Source organism: Notamacropus eugenii, chromosome 4 (genome assembly GCF_028372415.1).
Source record: "Notamacropus eugenii isolate mMacEug1 chromosome 4, mMacEug1.pri_v2, whole genome shotgun sequence".
NCBI lineage: Eukaryota > Metazoa > Chordata > Mammalia > Diprotodontia > Macropodidae > Notamacropus > Notamacropus eugenii.
Window position 1 is genome coordinate 37,845,655 of NC_092875.1, and position 19,802 is coordinate 37,865,456.

Genomic DNA, 19,802 nt, shown 5'->3' on the forward strand with positions numbered 1-19,802 from the left:
TTATGCCTCTCTTGAGACCTGCAGATGAAGATCGAATTTTCTATTGAGTTCTGACCTTTTCATCAAGAAGGTCTAGAAATCCTTTATTTCACTGAATGTCCCTCTCCTTGCCTGAAATATTATGCTCAACTTTGCTGGGTAATTAATCCTTGGTTGTAGTCCCAGCTCCTTTGCCTTAGGGAATATCATATTCCAGTCTCTTTGATCTTTTAATGTAGAAGCTGCAAAGTCCCGTATGAACCTGACTGTAGCTCCTTGATATTTGAATTGTTTCTTTCTGGCTGGCTGCATTATTTTTTCCTTCACTTGATAGTTCTGGAATTTGGCAACGATATTCCTTAGTGTTTTTAGTTTGGGGTCTCTTTTAGGAGGTGAATGGTGGATTCTTTCGATGACTATTTTGCCCTGTGGATCTAGAACTTCTGGGCAATTTTCCTTGATGTCTTCTTGGATGATATTGTCCAGGCTCTTTTCTTCATCATAGCTTTCTGGTAGACCAATAATCCTTACATTTTATCTCTTGGATCTATTTTCTAGGTCAGTTGTTTTTCCAATTAGATATTTTACATTTTCTTCTATCTTTTCATTCTTTAGATTCTGTTTGACTGATTCTGCATGTCTCATAGAGTCATTAGCTTCTACTTGCCCAATTCCAATTTTTATCAAATTATTTTCTTCAGTTAACTTTTGCATCTCCTTTTTCATCTGTCCAATTGTTCCTTTTAAGGAGTTATTTTCTCCAGTTAGGTTTTGTACTTGCTTTTCCATTTGTCCAATTGTCCTTTTAAATTCTTCTGTGATTTCTTTTTTCATGTTTTTAAAGTCATTGGTCAGTTTTTCTTCTATTTCTTCAATTTGGCTTTTAAAATCTTTCCTGAGCTCTTCCAAGAAGGCTCTTTGTGCTTTAGACCAGTTCATATTTCCTTCTGAAGTTTTAGATGGGAATACAGTCTCAATGCTGACCTCTTTGGTATTTGTGTTTTGGTCCTTGTCCACATAGAAAGATTCTATGGTCTTCTCTTTTCTGCTTTGCTTCTTACTCATGATAATCACCTTTTTCCTGGCTTTTCAAATAGATCTCTGCATCTGGGGCATAGGGGGCTCTGTCCCTCAGTTCTTGTGCCTAAAACTTGAGGCTTTGTGTGTTGTGGCCTCTGGTTCTTTCAGCCGAAAGCTAAAATGCTGCAGCTTACCTGGCATTAAGCTGGCTGGTGTTGGAAAGCAGAGGCCAAGTGAGGTCTTTTTGGGTTTCCCCGCAGTTACCCTGGAGCTATCTTGTTAAGTGTCGGGGAGGGGTGGTCTGACCACAGGAGATCTCCTCTGCTGAGCTACAGCATAGGCAAACTCAGCAGTTAGTGATCCCATTGGCGCTAGTGTCTTCCTGATTCCCCTGGGATGCTGAGGCACGCCTGGGATCCTAGTGCTGGCACTTGCTGGCTTCACCCCTCTGGGGCTCAGGATCTTCTCCTGGTTTGTTGAGGTGGGTCTGTCTGGGACAACTCTGATCTGGCACTTGTCACCTTCAACCATAGCAAGAGGGACCCTCCTTAGCGATCTTCCTAGCCTCACAGGTTAAGAGACTGTTTAGCCCTTCTGCTGCTCCCACTGCTCCAGGGTTTTTCCCAGGGAGATATTCTCTGGGCTTGTCAAGGTCAACAAGGGAAGAGAGATAGCAATTACCGATCACTCCACCATCTTGGCTCCCAGAACCGCAGTGTCATAATATTGTGTGCCACAGTTTGTTAAGCCATTCCCCACTCATTGTTCCTACCTCTTTTCTCCTCACTGGTTTCTCAGCCCTTTGCAGTCTGGCTTCCAACCTCATCACTCACCTGAAACTGCTCTGTCTTAAGTTGTCAGTGATCTTTTACTTCCCATATCTAATGGCCTGTTCTCAGTCTTCATCCTTCCTGGCCTCTCTGCAGCATTTGACACTGGTGGCTGCCCTTTCTCCCCCAATAACTCTCTCTTCCTCTCAGGATTTTTGTGAAACTCCTCTGTCCTGGTATTCTTCTGATTTTTAGACCATAAGAAGCAACGAGGAGCCAAAGTTTAGTTATGGGGGGGATGATGAAAGGAGATCTCATTGCTTCTTGTCCAGTGTCTTAATTGTTCCTCCTATCTTTGCTGACCGTCGTCCTTGTCATGACCCCTTGACTGTGGGTGGATCACACAGCTCTGTCCAAAGTCCTTTCCTCTCTATTTTTGGAGCACTCATCAGCCCCCATCGGTAAAATGATCATTTCTGTGCATATTACTCCCATAGTCCTACCACCAACCCTATTCTCTCTTAAGCTTTATTCCCTCCTGGTAGAATTTTGAGCTGGATCTCCCCTGGGCATCTCCAACTTTATCCATCCAAAGCAGAATATATCCTCCCACCAACCTCTTTCTGTCAAGGGTGGCACCATCCAAGTTGATCTGCAGCTCCCTGCTCTGCCTCAGCCCCATGGCCATTTGATTGCTGGGTTTCGTTATTTCCATCCCTACAACATCACTCGGAACTTTCTCGTCTTTAATTTCACAGCCACCACACGGACTCTGCTCTCTTCACCTTTAGCCTGGACTGTTGCGATTGCCTCCCAATTGGTGTCCTTGCCTCAGGTCCCTCCCCATTCCATTACCTCCTACACACAGCTGGCAGAATGTGAGCACGTCACCCCCTCTCCTCAATCAACTTCCCTGTTGCTTCTATGATCTAAATTAAACTCCTGGCATTTCCCAACCTGGTTCCCGCCCACTTCTCTAGTCTTTTTGTACCTTGCTTCCCTTCCTACACATTGTGGTCTAGTTTTCTTTTTCCCACATTTCTGTATTCTTACTCATTGGCTGTGTCCCTCATGGCTGGAATCCTCATCCTTTTCATCTGCCTCAAGTACACCTTTAAAAGAAATTGTTTTATTCAGAATTTAACAGAAAAAATGGAGTTGAAATTACGAATCTTGGTTACGTATGGCTTGCTTTTCTTTCAAAATATATAACAAATTCAGTATGTAATGTTCAAAACTGTCCTGCTTGTCTGTAATTGTTTTCTTCTTTCTGCCCTGTTCTATGCATTTTATTTTTTTAAAAAAGATACTTTATGCAGCCTTTCCTAATTTTCCCCAGCTCCTAGTGCTCACTCTCCCTAAATTGCTAAATATAAAATTCATTTTTTATCTTGTGTGTGGATCATTCCCTCCAGTAAAATATAAGCTCCTTAAGGTCATGGTCTGGTTTCCTTTTGCCTTGGGTCCCTAGAATGTGGTATAGTGCAAAACTTGAACTTCCTGCTTTATCACAAGTATTAGTAAGGTTACCTGAGGAAGACTAAAGCCATTTGGGCCCAGAAGCATCCTTTTTGGCTTTCCCTTTTAACATCATTAAACAAGTTTTCTTTGCCATTTTTTGATTGTTATACTTAAGGGGTATGTGTATGTGTATGTGTACATACATATATACTTTTTATATAAAATATGTGTACATATAATTATACTTAAAGGAAATCTTCTCCCTTTTCCGATAGAAATTGAAATCTCATTTATACTATATATAACCTCATAGTATTTTATCATTTATTTTAAATATAAATGGATTTTTTTCTTCTTTGTTATTTGCAGAGTTCTATATCTCCTCCAAATACGTCCCATTGATTATAGTTCAAGAATGTTATTTTTGGCTGCAACATCTGTATCTGTAAGTTTACATAAACTCACAACTGAAACGCATGTTTGCCTCTCATGTTTGAATCTTAAGATCTCAGGTTGGAGCAGCTTTGGATGCAGTCTGGTTGCCTCGAATGAGTCTGGGAGTCCATTGCCGCTTGAAGTGCTCCATCCATTTTTAGACTTTTAGGAACTTCCCCCCATATCAGGCTAGGTTTTGTCCCTTGGCCACTTTTAGCTGTTGCTCTACTTTTATCCACTGCAGCCAAGTAGAGCCAGGCGACTCCCTCTTCCCCATGACAACCCTTCAGATACTCAGGGGCAACCTCTGTGCCCCATTTTCTTCTCTAGGCTAAATAGTCCCAGTTTTCTCGACCATTCTGCATGTTAGGCTTTTTTCACATTTTTAGATTTAACTTCCTTAAGAAATTTGGATGACTCATAATGAAGTCATTGCTTTCCTCTGGATTTCTGGAAAGCAAGTCATCCATTATAAGGCATGTGAATGAGGTATATGATTAAGCATCCTTGCTCGATGTGGGCTCCTGTCACCATCTTTGCTCCATTTGCATTTTCTACCCGCATCCCTGGCACAGTCCATGTGTGGTGGTGCATGCCACTGCCCATTGGCAGAGCTAACAGAGTATGCAGAAGCAAATCTGCTTTTCCAAGGAGCCTGAGCTGTGGTTCTCAGGGGCCTCCTGGTCTTTGAGCTGTGTTAGGGTTGTGTTTGTTTTCTAAGTCTGAGCAGGTAACATTTGGTACCACCGGCAGGAGGGAACAGATTCTCAAAACTCTTCTTGGTTTTCAGACGCGTCCCGTAGGTCAGTTGACATTTGCCTACAGAAGACGAGCTCTTCACTGTCTCTTATGTTTGGCAGACAGAGAAACAATCGAGTCTCTCTTCAGAAAACCTTTTGAGGAAGTAAAGTAAGTGGAGTTAAATTTGTAGCAGAAACATGTATAGTTGTGACTCCTTGAAAAATCAGTGGAGCCTCATTCATTTTAGTGGATTTTGCCTTTGAGAATGAATAAATGTTAACAAACATGATTAATCATTCTAAGGTATGATGCTAACATTAAAAAAAAAACTAAAACTCTCTTTTTAGAACAGCTAAGTGGCCCATAATGCATAGAGTACCAGGCTGGAGGCAGGAAGACCTGGGTTCAAATCTGGCCTTAAACTTAATAGCTGTGCTGTGTGACCCTGGGCAAGTCACTTAACTCTGTTGGCCTCAGTTTCCTCATCTGTAAAATGACCTGGAGAAGGAAATGGCAAACCCCTCCATTACCTCTACCAAGAAAACCCCAAATGGGGTCCTGAAGGGTCGGACCGAAACAACTGAACAGCCACAGCAAAAAAAAAAAAATCTCTTAAAACACCCTCACTAACAGAGTGTGTTTTTGCCCTCTTTGCCACCATACGCTCATTTATAACTTAATGTTTAAAATGTTTTTGGAGATGAAAGAAATTTTTTAGAAATATTCGTTTGTTTTAATGTTGCAATAAATAGTTTATTTAATCTACAATATTGTCAAATTGTGAATGTTTTCTCTGAAGACATTTAGGTACGGTGGGTAGAATTCTTCATTTGGAGATTACTACTAGAATTCTTGTCCCTACAAATACTTCCTTTATTTTTTTATTTATGTGTTTATTTTGCAGATGTTTTCTGAAATGCATCACTTTCCTGGCTGCATTTGAAACGTTGAACATCCCTCTCACATATGAATCTTTTCACAACAGTCCCAAAGAAGGAATGATTAAGGGCCTATGGAAAAACCATAGCCATGAACCTATGGTATGTAATTTAAGTCAATCAGGTAAATTTAAAACTCTTTTTCTGGGGCTAAAAGGGGTCAAAGAGATCTTCTGCAGCCCTAAATTTATTTTTCTCTCTAATACCCTGAAGCCACCATATTTTCCCCTTCATTACAAGTTAATGACTTTTTGGAGGCAACTGATGTACAAAAATAAAATTAGTGCTTATGTACACCCAGGTTCAGTTCCTTTTTACATAAGATTCAAAATTCCCTCTAGTTTTTCAATGGACAAATGAATTAAAAAGCTTTTATTAATGCTTGCTTTTTGCTAGATACTGTACTAAGCATCAGGGATACAAATACAAAAATTATGCAATCCTTACCCTTCAGAGAGCTTTAATTCAAATGGGAAAAACAACACATAAGTGCAGGGGCAGGCGTAACACATGGGTGGAGCGGGGAGCTGCATCTTGGTTTGCAAAGTTACAGGGATGATTCCTCAAGCCATATGGGAGTAGGTGTGCACATCCTTTCCAGAAGCAGTGGTAGTATGGATTCAATGATGGTTCTAGATCAGAAAGACTCAGATGCAGTTGATGAAAAGATGATGGCACATAAAGGAGGGAGTGGCTGGGCTTGTCTCCATATGGGCATCACATGAGGCCCTCACCAGTCAGTGTGGAAGTTTGGTAGTTAGGACAAGGCTCCTGTTCTGAAGGTCCATCAGCAGCTGCAGCTGGGGAGGAGATGGCGGTGGGTGATAGCGTAAATCTCTGATGAAGTGACATAATGATAGAATACAAGCTCTCTGAGGGTACGGATTGTTTTATTTTTGTCTTGATGCTTCCAGGACTTGGCTCAGAGTTTAAAATGAATGTCTGACTGATAACGTGATTCCTTTTCAGGCTGTGAGACTGGTGACTGAACTTTGTTTGGAATACAAGGTATATGACACTCAGCTTTGGAGTGGTCTGTTACAAAAGCTGCTTGGCTTCAACTTGGTAAGCCTCATTCCTCTTCAGGAGAGAACATGTAACTTTGGCAGAGAGTTTCTTAAGAATTTTACATTGGTGGTGGTTCTTATTACCTAATGCAGATATGTAAACTTAAAAAGTAGCCTTTATTAAAAGGCACTACAGGCAAAGCCCAGGCTAGGCTTTCAGAGGGATTGAAAGAAAAATAAGATACACCCTCCTACACAAATCCCTCTGTGTGAAAAACTTGGAAAGACTTCCATAAACTGATGCTGAGTGAAGTGAACAGAACCGGAGAACGCTGTACACAGTCACAGTCACACTGTGCCATGATCAGCTACGATAGACTTAGCCAATCATCTAAGATAATTCCCAAAGACTCATGATGGAAATGTGATCTGTATCCAGAGAGCTATGGAATCTGAATGCAGATCAAAGCAGACTATTTTCTGTTTTTGTTGTTGTTTTTTCTTTCTCGTGCTTTCTCTCTTTTGTTCTAATTCTTCTTTCACAACACAACTAATGTAGAAACATGTTTACTATGATTGTGCATGTGTAGCCTGTATCAGATTGCGTGCTGTCTTGGGGGGAGGGATTTGGAACACAAAATCATATAAAAGTAAGTGTTGAAAATTGTCTTTACATGTAATTGGAAAAAATAAAACACTATTAAATGGAGAAAGAAACAAAAAACCCAAGTCCCTCTGTTCCCTCAAGGAGGTGAGACTCAGATGCAGTAGGGAGAGAAAGCACATAGTTATTAATAACTTAGACAGATTATCCTCTTTTCCAAATCTCCATTAGGTGGCCCACCTTCCATAAATGGATATGGTACAATCTGGTGTTAAATCTCTAGATACAAACTTGTTTACAAGATTTGTTGTTAAACTTGTACTTTAGTCCTTCCCCAAGCTAAGATTTCATCAGTCTAAGTACGTTCTCTGTCGATGGAGAATGCAGTCCCTCTGTGCTATAATAATAAAAATAATAATAATAAGCATTTATGTAATGCTCTAAGATTTCCAAAGTACTTATAAATATTATCTCATTTTATCCTTGCAACAACCCTGGCAGGAAGGTTCTATTATCTCCCTTTAATAGATGAAAAACTGAGGAAAACAGACCAAATGACTTGCCCAGGGTCACACGGCCACAGCTAGTAAGTGTCTGAATCAGGATTTGAACTCAGGTCTTCCTGATTCCAGGCCAGTTACACAATCCATTTCACCACTCAGCTGCCCCTAATAGACTGTTGTCATGAATTGTTGGAAACATCAACCATCAACCATGTAAGTCTGGTGATCGGAGGTCTAGTGATGAGCTTCTATCCTTACCTTAGCTGATCCTCAGATGACGAAGACATGTTGTAGGCCTTTCCTTGAAACCTTTCAAGCCTGGCCATACACTAGCTTATGTTCCATTGGCATACCCTCTGAGAGCCCAGGGTCCCCTTTAAGGCCCTCATGAGGCTTGGGAGTAGGACATGGCAAACTTACAAAGACATTTGGACGCAACTGGGAAGGCCAGTGTGAGAGCTGGGCTTGGAGTCAGGAAGACCTGCACAGTCCTGCCCCACATTTTTGTTCGCTATGTGATCCACCTTCACTCAGCCTCAGTTTCCCCATCTGTAAAGTAGGGGCAATAATAGTGCCTATCTGCCAGGTTGCTTATGTGGATTAAATAGGGTTAGGGTTAGGGTTACATATCTGAAGTGCTTTAGAAATGCTAGCTTTTATTATTCAATTAATACGTAAAGTGTCCGCACAGATTTCTGGGTACTTTATATGAATAATTTACAAGTATGCTTTTGGTAGAATATATGTTTTATCTTCAAATATCTCATTTGAAATTGTGAGATGATAAATTACTCACTGAAATTTTTTTTTCCAGATTAACTATCTAAGGAATGTTTTGACAGCAATTTCCAATATACATTCCTTATGGCACGTATGTACTTTTTAAAAGAAAATTTTGTGCAGTGGCATTTTCCTGGGTTAGGGTGGGTATTTTAGTGTGAGCTCCACCCTCATGAGGTATGTGTGGTCGTCCAGTAGGCTACAGGATGTTCTGTCCCAGGATGAGACCTCTTGTTGGAGGGGCCAAGTCCATGCATTGTGACTGTCTTGGGTGGTGGAGTCCCCTTCCTAGAGGAGAATGGGAAGCCAGTTAGTGTGCAGGAATTCTGCCTGAGGGCCCTGAGTTGGAGGTGACAGAATCTGCTCCAGACCCTGAATCTGTGCCATGGCTTTGGTTCCTACAGATCCCGTACTTCGGCAGAGCTTGGCAGCAGGTCTCCCAGAAACCGCTCATTTCAGGTGCCTTTTGTCTTTCCTTGTTTTGCCAATACCCAGACGTTATAATTCAATAACAACACTGTTATTGTCATGTCTGTATTTTTATTGGGGTTTTTTAATTGTCTTCTCAGCCTCCTGTCCACTCAGTCCTACACAGTTATCAGCCTGTCGTGAGAGTCTTGTGGTTCTCCTGGAGTAAGTAAAATGTTATTTCTGTATTTTTAAGAAAAGCTTTTAATCTCAAGAAAATCTCTAGCTAGCCCTCCACATTTGTGCCAAGGCTAGCCCTGCTGTGGCTTTCTCATGGCCCATCATTCCTCGGAGCTTTTGTGCTGCCCTGTGTGGTACTGAGGGCTCCAAGGACCTGGGTTCAAATCCCAGCTCTGCCACCTACTGTCCATGTGCCTTTGGACAAGTCACAATTTCGTCTGTGAAATGTAGGGGCTTGACCTCAGTGCACCTCTCCTCTTTTCTGCAATGTAAGTAGCACATTGGTGGATAAATGTTTTTAATTATGTAGTCGTTTCAGTCATGTCTGACTCTTTGTGACCCCATTTGGGATCTTCCTGACAAAGATCTGGAGCGGTTTTGCCATTTTCTTCTCCAGCTCATTTGGCAGAAGAGGAAACTGAGGCAAGTAGGGTTAAGTGACTCACCCAGGCCCCCTAACTAGGGAGTAGCTGAGGCCGATTTGAACTCAGGAAACTGAGTCTTCCTCACTCCAGGACTAGCATGCCATCCATTGCACTACCTAGCTTATTTTCTGTAAATAAAATGATTATTTTCCCCCAAGGATTTGCGGAGCACCAAGTACGTGTTTAACATATTGAGACTTGAGGCTTAAGACTTCTAGGTCTTTAGAGACAGATACTCATATTATCCAAGGATTTAGCCTTTCAAGCCTGATTGAAGTAGTCTGTCAGTTAATAAACATTTATTAAATATTTACTATGTGCCAAGCATTGTGCTAAATGCTGGGGATATAGAGAAAGGCAAAAGACATTCCCTGCCCTGGAGGAGCTTACAGTCTAATGGGGGGATGTCTTGCAAACAGCTGTGGACAGATGAGCTCCAGACGTAATAGGAGGGAATAGGGAAGAGCTAGAGGAGGGAAGGCCCCAATCAGTAAATAGTTAGGAGCTTTCTTTACTTTCCCCCATCTGATCCCCTTCCATCCTTTGTGTACGCATCTCACCTTTCCTACTCACTTAACAGTCGTCTCCCTCTTGAGGATGGCCTCCTCGAGGGCCCAGGAATAGTGTCCGGGCCTTTCGTTTTCTCCCCAGTTTAGCTCAGTGCCTGACACATAGAAGGCACTAAATAGACCTTTAGTTGTCCATGATACATTTAGTTGTGAGTTCAGCCTTCCTTTTCACACCAGACCATGAGCAAGTTCTCGGATGACTGGTTTACTTATTAGTTAACATTTAAGCCAATAGTTTTTAGTTCTGTTAAGAAAATCTTTTTTTAAATAATGAAAAGTTGAAGAGGTAAAAAGCAATTGTGGGAAATCGCTAAAGGTGATTAGTGTCTTCTGCCTCAGACGCTTCTTTAGGAAGTAACTGCCTGCTCTCTTGAAGGTGCCCTGTCTCCATGGACCTGGATATGGTTGCAATTGCCAAGCAGTACATCCAACTGGAGCTTCCGGCCTTTGCCTTGGCCTGCCTCCTGCTGATGCCCCACTCGGACAAGAGAGACCAGCAGCTCCAGGTACTGAAGAGGTAGAGGAGGGACCCCTGACCCAGGAGCCATCAGATCCCCCTCAGGCCTGCATAGCATGTCCCTGGCCCATGGCTCTGCTTGTTTCTCCACAAGCCTGTAAGACCTCAGCTGTCAGGTCTCCTTCCTATTTCCTGAAAAGCAGTGATCAAGACGGAGCACTCAAAAGTGACTCTCCCTTGACCACATTAACTTTTTACTTCCAGAAAAAAACCACGTGAAGTCTTGATTTTTCAAGACAGTGGCACTGAAGGAGCTCCCCCACTCCTGCTCCTCCTTCCTTCTCCCCCTCCCCACCCTGTCCATGTCCTGGGCCTTAGTTCTCCTGAGTCGTTCTTGCCCAGAGTGGGCCCAGATGTGTGCCTCTGGAGGCTGAAGCTCCCTCGGGCTGTTCTTATTCTTTGCAGTGCCCACATTGTTATGCCTTGTAGTCATTGTCACCTCTCCATGTACCCAAGCTGCCCTTCTTTTGGCAGGCACAGAACAGGCTCCATTCATGGGGCCATGGTTGTCCTTCCCTGATGCACAGGTGTGATTGAGATCAGCCGTTGTATTACCAGTGAAATTACTCATTTCATTTGTCCATTATTTTTATTGATGTATTTTGTCTCAGCTAGTGTGCTGGATTAGGAACCCCCTCTTGAATGCTGGGTTAAGTGTGTCTGGAAGGAGCCTGGGGTAGAAAGACTAGACACGGACATTTCCGCATGAGGGGGTGGTGCTGAGGGGAGCACTCAGTTCTCCATTGGTCAGTCCAGGAAGATTTCATGCAAGAGATTCCTTTTAGACTTTTCAGTCGTGTCCAACTCTCCATGACCACTTTTGGGGTTTTTTGGGGGGAGGAGGGGATTTCTTTGCAAAAACACTGGACTTTTGCCATTTCCTCTTCTAGCTCATTTTACATATGAGGAAACTGAGGCCAACAGGGTTAAGTGACTTGCCCAGGGTCACACAGCTAGGAAGTGTCACAGGCCAAATTTGAACTCAGGAAGATGAGTCTTCCTGACTCCAGGTCCAGTGCTGTATCCACGGCACCACCTAGCTGCCCTTCTTTTAAACTCGTAGCACAGTATAGGGTGATTCAGTGGACAGAGCACCGGGCCTGGAGTCAGGAAGACCTGAGTTCAAATCTAGTCTCAGATGGTTAATAGTTGTGTAACTGTGGGCAAGTCATTTAATCTGTTTGCCTGTTTCCTCATCAGTATAGGTGGGCGTGATAATAGTTCCTGTTTCTTGGGATTGTTCTGAGACCCTCTCTCAGCCTCAGTTTCCTCTTCTGTAAAATGGAGCTGAACTTGACCATCTTCAAGTCCCTTCCAAGCCTAAATGCTGTGAGCCTGTAATCCTCAAATGCATCATTCCTTTAAAGCACAGGCTCTTAATCTCATGTCCATCGATCCTTTTGTAATATTTTGATAACTGTCTCGATATAATTCATTTTCCTTGTAATCTGCATTTTTGTGATGCATTTAAGAACATGATTCTGAGCAGGGGTCGGTAGGTTTCACCAGACACAGCCCAAGGTGTCCAAGACACAGAAAAGGGCAAGAGACCCTGGTGGGAGGGAATTGTGGCTGCCTGCAATTCAGAGCGTGGCCAGCAGAAGGAGCCTTGTCTCTTCTGCAGCATGGACCCCCTGCTGTCTATCTTTTCCTATGGGGCTGGTGGCTGAAGGACCAGAAAAATCCCTTCAGACTAATGACAGTTTTCTTTCTTTAAAAAAATTTTTTTAACTAGTCAAACTAAGAACTATGGGCCTTTGAAAGGAAAAGAAATGTCATTTGAAGCAAGAGTTTTTGTTACAGAGACAGACTTTATTACTTACCAACTTAGAGTTGGAATGACTGTAAACAGGTGACGAAGCCTTGCAGGATTTAATTAGTAGCTTAAAGCTACAAGACAGTGTTACGGGACAGTACAAATATCACCCCTATTAAGCAGAACTCAGACGGAGGCATGATTTGTCCTTAACCTGACACTGAAGATCTTTGACAGCCTCTAGCAAACCTGTCTCTCCACGCCTCTCTCTTTTAGTCTCCACACTCGACATTTCTTTGGCCCTCCCAGCACTTGTACCAAACTTGCCTCTGCCCCTGCCTTTCTTCACACTGTCCTGCTCACCCGGAAGCTGCTCTCCCTCTTCCCAGCTTTAGCTCCCGATGACATCTGTCCTCAGGCCTCAGCTCACATAACACCTCCCTGAAGCCTTTACTGATTTCTCTAGGTGAAGTGTTCCTTCTCTTCTTTGTGGTGCCTCTTTTACAATGTTTATATACCACACATGTGTCACCAAATCAGTAAATATTTATTAAGCACCTACTGTGTGCCAGGCACTGGGAATTTAAAGGACTTACTGGGAAAGCCTGCAAGGCAGCAGGTAGGGAGTAGTGCTTCAGTCCCACTGAGGCTGACAGCATGGGCACCAGGGAGAGAGCAGGACAGTCCGGGAAGAGATTGAGGAGGCCTTGGGCCACAAAGAATCATTTACATAACTGGACCCTAGCTCATGGAGGGCCAGGAGTTTGGGGTCCCCTTTTTGTATTTGGTGGTGGGAATGACTAACTCTTATCCATACCACCTCAGGCTTAGTTCATTAACACGTCAATGTCTCAAGTTACCAGTACTACCGTAGGGTGAGTTTATTTGCATAATGTGTTCCTAGTTTTACTGCACATGTCTGGGGCTTATCCATAGTTTACGGATGGATAGAGAGGCTGTTACTTAGGCCCTAGCTGGCTCCCCCTAATTTAGCGCATAATCTCAGGATGTGGCCTCAGTGAGTTTATGTGACAGTTCCCGGTGCCTCTCAAGCTCCTGTAAATTTATGAGACCATTTTCAAGGAACTATTATACATCCTTAATTTGTGGAACAGTTGTGCCTTCTGTGTTCCCCTTTTGCAATCCAACTCCCTACTGCTGTTACCTTATACTAGTCACTTATGAGCTTAGTATACTAGCTTTTGGAGGTAGGGTGGTCAGGGAAACCAGAACAAGGTACTATTTTAATACAACCAATTTGGTGCCCAAAAAAGGTCCACATTTTATAATAGTTACTCTATTATCTCTATCTTATCTCCCTTCCTACATTACAGATCCCTTTAGGGGATAAAGGCTATAGTTATGCCTTTTTTTTAGGGGGGATGTTGATCATGTCTTTGGTTCTTACAACACCTTTATTTCTGACTATATTCTTTTCCATTCCCTATCTAGAATACAAAACACCGAAAAACAAAACCAACCAACATGTTAGTTGGATTCAGGCAACAAGGTGGCATAGTGGAGTCAGGAAGACCTGAGTTCAAATCCAGCCTCAGATCCTTACTAACTGTGCGACCTTGGGCAGATCACTAAACTGCTATCTGCCTCAGTTTCCTTCTCTGTAAAAAATGGGGAAGATAATAGTACCTCCCTCCCGGGGCAGATGTAAAGCGCTCAGCACTGTGCCTGATACAAAATAAGCTGTGTAAATGTTAGTTATGATGGTGAGTATCTAACACCATGGGCAGTGCTCCACACTCTACCCAGCTGGGAGGGGTGTGTATTTCTAGAACACAAAGAGTGTCCCCTTCCTTTCTTTGTGTCTCCATGTCCATGTCCATCACCGAACATTGCCCATGTTGGAAACTTGATAGAAGTTCATTTAATGAATAAACTCAGCCTGAAGTTGTTGGGCAAGATTGGGCATCCCTTCTCCAGAACCCAGTACAAACACAGCATTTTAAGAGAGAAGAGCGTTTCTAGCACTGAGGAGAACTCACCAGACTGGGGCATGTTCTCAAGCTGATGAGACAGGTGAGCAGGACTAAGGCTAGCACTTGGCTTCACAGTATCACCTGTGCAAGAGCAAGGAGGGAAACGTGGACAGGAAGTCATTGATGTGAAAAACACCCTCATGGTTTTAGTGAGGGAGGCATGAGATGAGAAGACAGCTGAGCATTAAACAGTTAACAGAATGTGGCATCTTCCCCCACCTTCTTCAGACACCCTGATGTTGGCTAAGGAACCCACTGTCCTTCCAGACACTCTGATAGGACGTCTGAAGTCTCTCTCACTGTGGGCAGTGACCCCCACGACATCTTCCACATAGACATCCTTTCTCTCTGCTCATATGGCCGGGTCCCTGTTACCTTTCCCCTACATGGCTGTAACAGCCTCCTGATTGGCCTCCTGCTTTAAGTGTCTTTCCCTCCCATGCATCCTCCACAGAAAAATGAATGAAAAAGCCTTTACTGGGGGCCAGGAACTAGGTTGTGTTCTTGTGATACAAAAACAAAAGCGAACTAGTCCCTGAGGGAACACATACAGGAAAGGGGAACTCACAGAGACAGTGACTAGAACAAGAGCCTTTCCAGGAATAGTGGCTGTGTTGGTTATAGTTCCCAGGCAAGAAATGGGGGGTTGGGGGCCAGGAGGACAACATTGCACATGCTCCAGTTAGCCCAGGGTGAAGAAGAAAGCTTGTGGTCTGGATGAGGTCTTCCTGGAGGGCGCAGCAGCAGCTCCAGAAACAGCTGCCAGAACACTCCTCCTTGGTCACCCTGTGTGTGACCAAGTCACTCTGCTGCTCAGGATGCTTCCTTGGCTCCCTTTTACTTTGAGGATAAAACTTCAGTTCCTCTGCTTGTCATTTAAAGCCCCCTCCCCCACCTGGGTCCGCCCTATCTGTCTAGGACTGTCATATAGTCCTCCCCTTCACGTGCTGTAGTGAATCCAAGTTTATCCAAGCTGGCTTACCTGCCCTTCTCTGAAAATGACCTTCCCCTGCCTCCTCTGTACTTCTGCACAAGCTGTCCCAAGCCTGTGTCCCTGAGCCTGGAAGTCTTCCCTCCTCCCGTCCTTCCTCTGTTCCTCCCTTCCTCCCTCTTCCTCCCTTCCTCCCTCTGTTCCTCCCTTCTTCCATTCCTTCCTCCCTTCCTTCCTCCCTTCCCTCCTTTCTTCCTTCTTTCCCTCCTTCCTTCTTTTCTTCCCTCCTTCTTTTCTTTCCTTCCCTCCCTCCTTCCTTCCCTCCCTCCCTCCCTCCTTCCTTCCCTCCTTCCTCCATTCCTTCCCTCCTTCCTTCCTCCCTTCTATCGTTCCCTCCTTCTTTCCTTCTCTTCTTCCTTCCCTCCTTCCTTCCTTTCCTCCTTCCCTTCTTCCTTTAGAATCCCTCTGTCTTTCAAGGCTTAACCCCGGTGCTGTAGGGACCCTTCCCTGCTCCCCCATGTGTTGGCATACCCTTCCTCTTCAAAACTGTCTTGTTTGTTCATATGTGTGAATGTTAGATCTCTCCCTTGCTCCCAGGAAGATGGCGAGGACTGCGTGTCCTCTTGTCTTTGTGCTTCTGCTGCCTTACTCAGTAAGAACCTGTTACATTGAACTGAAATGCACTCATCTGTAATTCGGCAGTGATGAGCAGTCCTGCTGATAGATCCATCATCTCTTTTACACTTGGTTCTCCTGAAGGCTTGGCAGTTTTCAAGTAGAAATACTCCGAGCATGACTTAACTTCCTAGTGAGGATGCTTCTTTCTTTTCATCACATTTGAATCTCCACTATTGATTTTTCATGCTTGCATTTTTTCCCCACAGAATTTCTTGGCCTGCTGTAATCCTGAGACCGTCTTACAACAAGCAGATGAACATATGAACACCGGCCGGCTGGCAGGGTTTGCCTGTCAAGTGAGTCACCACTTCAGTTCACTTTTGACAACATCACAGGCTTTATCTTAGCGGGTGAGAGCTGGGCCGAAATGAGGACCAGAGTATTCTAATGTCCAGATTGCCAAGGGGCAGCCTGGCATAGAGGGAGAAGATGTTGAACCCAAGTTCATCAGGAAGACCTGGTTGAGCACCACTGCTGACCCTTCCTAGCGGGGGGAGGGTGGGGGGGAAGGGCAGGGGGGAGACATGGGGGTGGAAGAAGGGGGACAGGCTTCTCTGGGCCTCGACCCAAGTCCTGGGCCTGATGAGATCAGTGGAGGAGGCCTTCTCTGTACTAACAAAATTACTGCTCCTTGGAGCATTCCTTAGCATAGTCACATGTTCAAATATGCATCTCTAGCTATTATTTCTATTTAAACAGATTTATCCCAATGAAATACAAAACAATAAACAGACACTATTGAGTCTTTGCTGTTGTATCATGTAATACAAAGGATTTAGGGCCCCCTCCCCCCAAAAAAGGGTTGACCGTGGTGTCTTGTGTATGATTATCAACAATGCCTTAGCTTGGGGTGATGCCGCAGGTCTGTGCCACGATTCATATGGAAGGAGACTTGTTTCACAGGTGAGGAATTTCATTCTGAATCATATCATAAACAAGAGGCAGTTTGGAATGCTGGCAAACACAAAGTACTTTCCCCTGTCGAAATCCCAAGTGATAAGTACCCAGAAGGTCAAGGAGTTGGTGACCTATCTCGTCCATGATGACAGGTATGTTAGCCCAGAAAGGCGCATTGTGGGCTGTCTCCTTGTGTGTCTGAAGCAAGAAATGAAACAGAGACAACTGGATGGGGCTGAAACTCCTTGGGTTTTAGACTTACTCGAGGAAGAAGGCTGCTATTTGAATCAATAATTGCATATCAGCGACCCAAAGCACTCTCCCTCACCAGAATAGGATTTGCCAGGAGTTGGTTGGGATGCACTTACTTAACTGGTCAAACCCCTTCCTACAGCTCTTCTCCAGGGTGACTATAGTTGGTAATGGCTTCAAGTTATTTGTATTGCAACCACATCAGTGCTAAAGCATTAACGAGATCACTGTTTCTATTGCCTAGTTTGGATGAGGCCTCACTCTTAATAAAGGAATACTTAAAACAGTGTGGGAACCCTGTGCCTCCAGATGTAGCTCCTTGTGACGTTGTGAAGGTAAGGATAGCTTCTGTAACCATAGGAAGTGACCCTCACTTCCAAAGTGCACATTCCTGGTGTCCTGAAGTGGACAGTTTTTCTTAAGAGAGTGTGTGTGTGTGTGTGTGTGTGTTTGCAGTCTTTTTGGCTGCATATACTTCAGAACTTGCTAATATTTTCAGCAAATCTTTGAAATACAGATTATTAGCAGTGTATCTGTTGGGAAAAGTGTCCTAGTGATTCTGGAGTCAGAAGATTCAGCCCTGACTCCTTGCCCAGCTTTGCCATTCCCTGGCTGTGGACTCAGTGGGTCCCTAAGTCTCTTTCAGTCTCTTGTGATTGTTCATAGAGCTACACTTTAAGTAGAAAAACAGGTGTTGTATTGATAAGTAAACAACAAAAATGATAATGCCCCTGGCCAATTGGAGTTTGATGACATGGAGGCCCTGTAGGGGTGATGGGCAGAGGCCTGGCCTTGGACTCTGACACTTAGCAGCTGGGTGATTGTGTTGTGTCAGTCACAAACCTCTCTGGGCTGTTACAGGCAGCTTTCAGTTTGTATTGGTGGGTCTTGGTTCTAAAACTGAAGAGGACCTTGGAGGCCATCTTGTCCAACCCTTTCATTTAGAGAGCATAAGGGACTTCCCCAGAGTCACACAGGTATTAAATATCAGAGGCAGGATTTGAACTCTGAAGCCAAATCTTCAGTTCCCAACGTGCCAGTGACTTTAAATCCAAGTGTGTAACTCAAGTACAAGTTGGAAGTTTTTATTTAGAATGTGGTGTAAATGAAGCTTTATTAAAACATCCTTGGTCCCTTTGTTATTCTTCATTTCAGATCAGACCAAACACACTTGTATTGATGGTGCAAGACTTCAAGAAAGGGAAAGTTCATTCGATAGAGAAACTTAGAAAATAAAATTAGGAAGTGGGGAAAAAAGTTGCTTGTATTGTCTGGAGATTATGTTTCAACCTTTCATTTGTCTTGCCTAACCTCCAAGGATCAGATGAGCTTCTTTGCTTGTGCATTTCAGTAATCCAATTCAGTTTTTAAACACTGCTTGAGATTGCAAAATATTTTTTCTTGTGGAAAAAAATTATTAAGAAACCAGACTCCCAATTATTTACTCTTTCTCCTTTCTCTCCTATCAGATGTTTCTAAGTGAATCAAAGTGATCGTCACAAACCTTGCACAGGAAGGACGAGTGGAGGTTTGGACTCGACATTCACTGACAGTGGTACTGGATTTAAGCATTTACTGCGCTATAGAGAATGGAGCCACTTGTCAAGTGAGACGGAACATCCCGGTGTGTCCATGCCCTGTCTAGCCTCTGGGTAACCTGAGGCTCAAAGGCCACACACCTCTCTGACATGCCCCACGGGCTTCTAGAATTTGGTGACTGCATCAACACGAGAATTCTCTTCCCTTTTATTTAAAGGAAAAAAGGAGGAAGAAGCAGCTTCTTTATGTATGCTCTGTTAAATCTCATGTATCCACAAAATGCTTTGTTATCCTCAATATGTCACTTTTGTTGAAGGCAGTTGGAAAAATAATGCTTTGTCAATAGTATAGAACTTAGATTCCCTATTTATTTTGTTCTGTTTGTAGCCTAAGACATTTGTGATTATTCACAATGTAATTTATTTTTGTTCTGACCACTGAGAAATCATCACTGACTCAATTTTACATTAAAGACCAAGTCGCATTACAGCCTGCTCTGACATTCTTTACTCATTCCCCCCCTTGTGGCAGAATTCAGTACGGAGAAGTAGGCAACAGGCCAGAACTGATTATTTGTCCTTCGTTCTCCAAGAGGACCATGACCTCAGGGAGGTGATTCCAGGACATGCAAGTGAATGGGATTTAAGTGAGGAGGGCTGTGCAGAGTCACCAGCCTCGCTCTCTCCTCTGCAGCCATCTGGGTTCAGTTGCCACATACTGATCAGGAGGACTGGAGATGGCCCTACAAGCTGGCCTCAGAGCCTCAAACACCTGCCTTCTCACCTTTCTTCTGACATCCAGGCCTCCAAGTGCTCTTCCTGCTTCTAGATTTGTTCAGTAAATCAACACTTCTCTTCCCTAAAGCCCTCAAGGCCCTTCCCCCGCTCCCTGCACCCTCCTCCCCCAGATATCAGAGGTTGGAAGCAGTAGAGCAGGTTTCTCTGCATTGATAGAGGCAGTTTCCTTTCTGCAAGTTCCTAACCCATGAAAATCACAGATTTAAAAAAAGGACATGTGAAGCATATTAAAAACTATCTGATTTAACTTCCTGAATACTGCTCCAAGCAAGTGAGGGGAGAGATCCTTTTGTTGTACAGAGAATTGCACAAGTTATGGGCTTTGATGTATATTTTAAATGAGCCTCTTTACAATTGATAATTTCTGATTGGGAAACTGTTGCTCCTAAAGGGGTGCTTGGGTTCATGTTCTTGGACTCTAATTCTAAAATTGCCTTTCTCCTTAAAAATCACGTTTCTCCCTAGCCTCAAAACACTATCCCAGACAGTTTTATCCCAGGCAGTTTTTCCCCAGCCCAAGGACACAGCCTGCCCCAGCAGCAACTGTTATCTCCCTTCCTC

The 19,802-nt window shown here is 43.7% G+C and overlaps 1 protein-coding gene across 4 annotated transcripts in view; it reads left to right on the plus strand.

Annotated features, from left to right (window-relative positions):
- The window catches only part of KNTC1 (kinetochore associated 1), a 90,630-nt gene extending 71,697 nt beyond the window's left edge, over positions 1-18,933 (plus strand). For all 4 annotated transcript variants that reach the window (XM_072600587.1, XM_072600589.1, XM_072600590.1 and 1 more), the window contains 12 exons: positions 3,600-3,675; positions 4,456-4,574; positions 5,311-5,446; positions 6,314-6,409; positions 8,273-8,329; positions 8,643-8,697; positions 8,808-8,871; positions 10,257-10,386; positions 15,963-16,052; positions 16,660-16,805; positions 17,150-17,240; positions 18,375-18,933. In XM_072600587.1, the coding sequence (XP_072456688.1) occupies positions 3,600-3,675; positions 4,456-4,574; positions 5,311-5,446; positions 6,314-6,409; positions 8,273-8,329; positions 8,643-8,697; positions 8,808-8,871; positions 10,257-10,386; positions 15,963-16,052; positions 16,660-16,805; positions 17,150-17,240; positions 18,375-18,398 (1,084 nt within the window). In that variant the 3' untranslated portion in view covers positions 18,399-18,933. The remainder of the gene's footprint in view (positions 1-3,599; positions 3,676-4,455; positions 4,575-5,310; positions 5,447-6,313; positions 6,410-8,272; positions 8,330-8,642; positions 8,698-8,807; positions 8,872-10,256; positions 10,387-15,962; positions 16,053-16,659; positions 16,806-17,149; positions 17,241-18,374) is intronic.
- Positions 18,934-19,802: the final 869 nt, after the last annotated feature.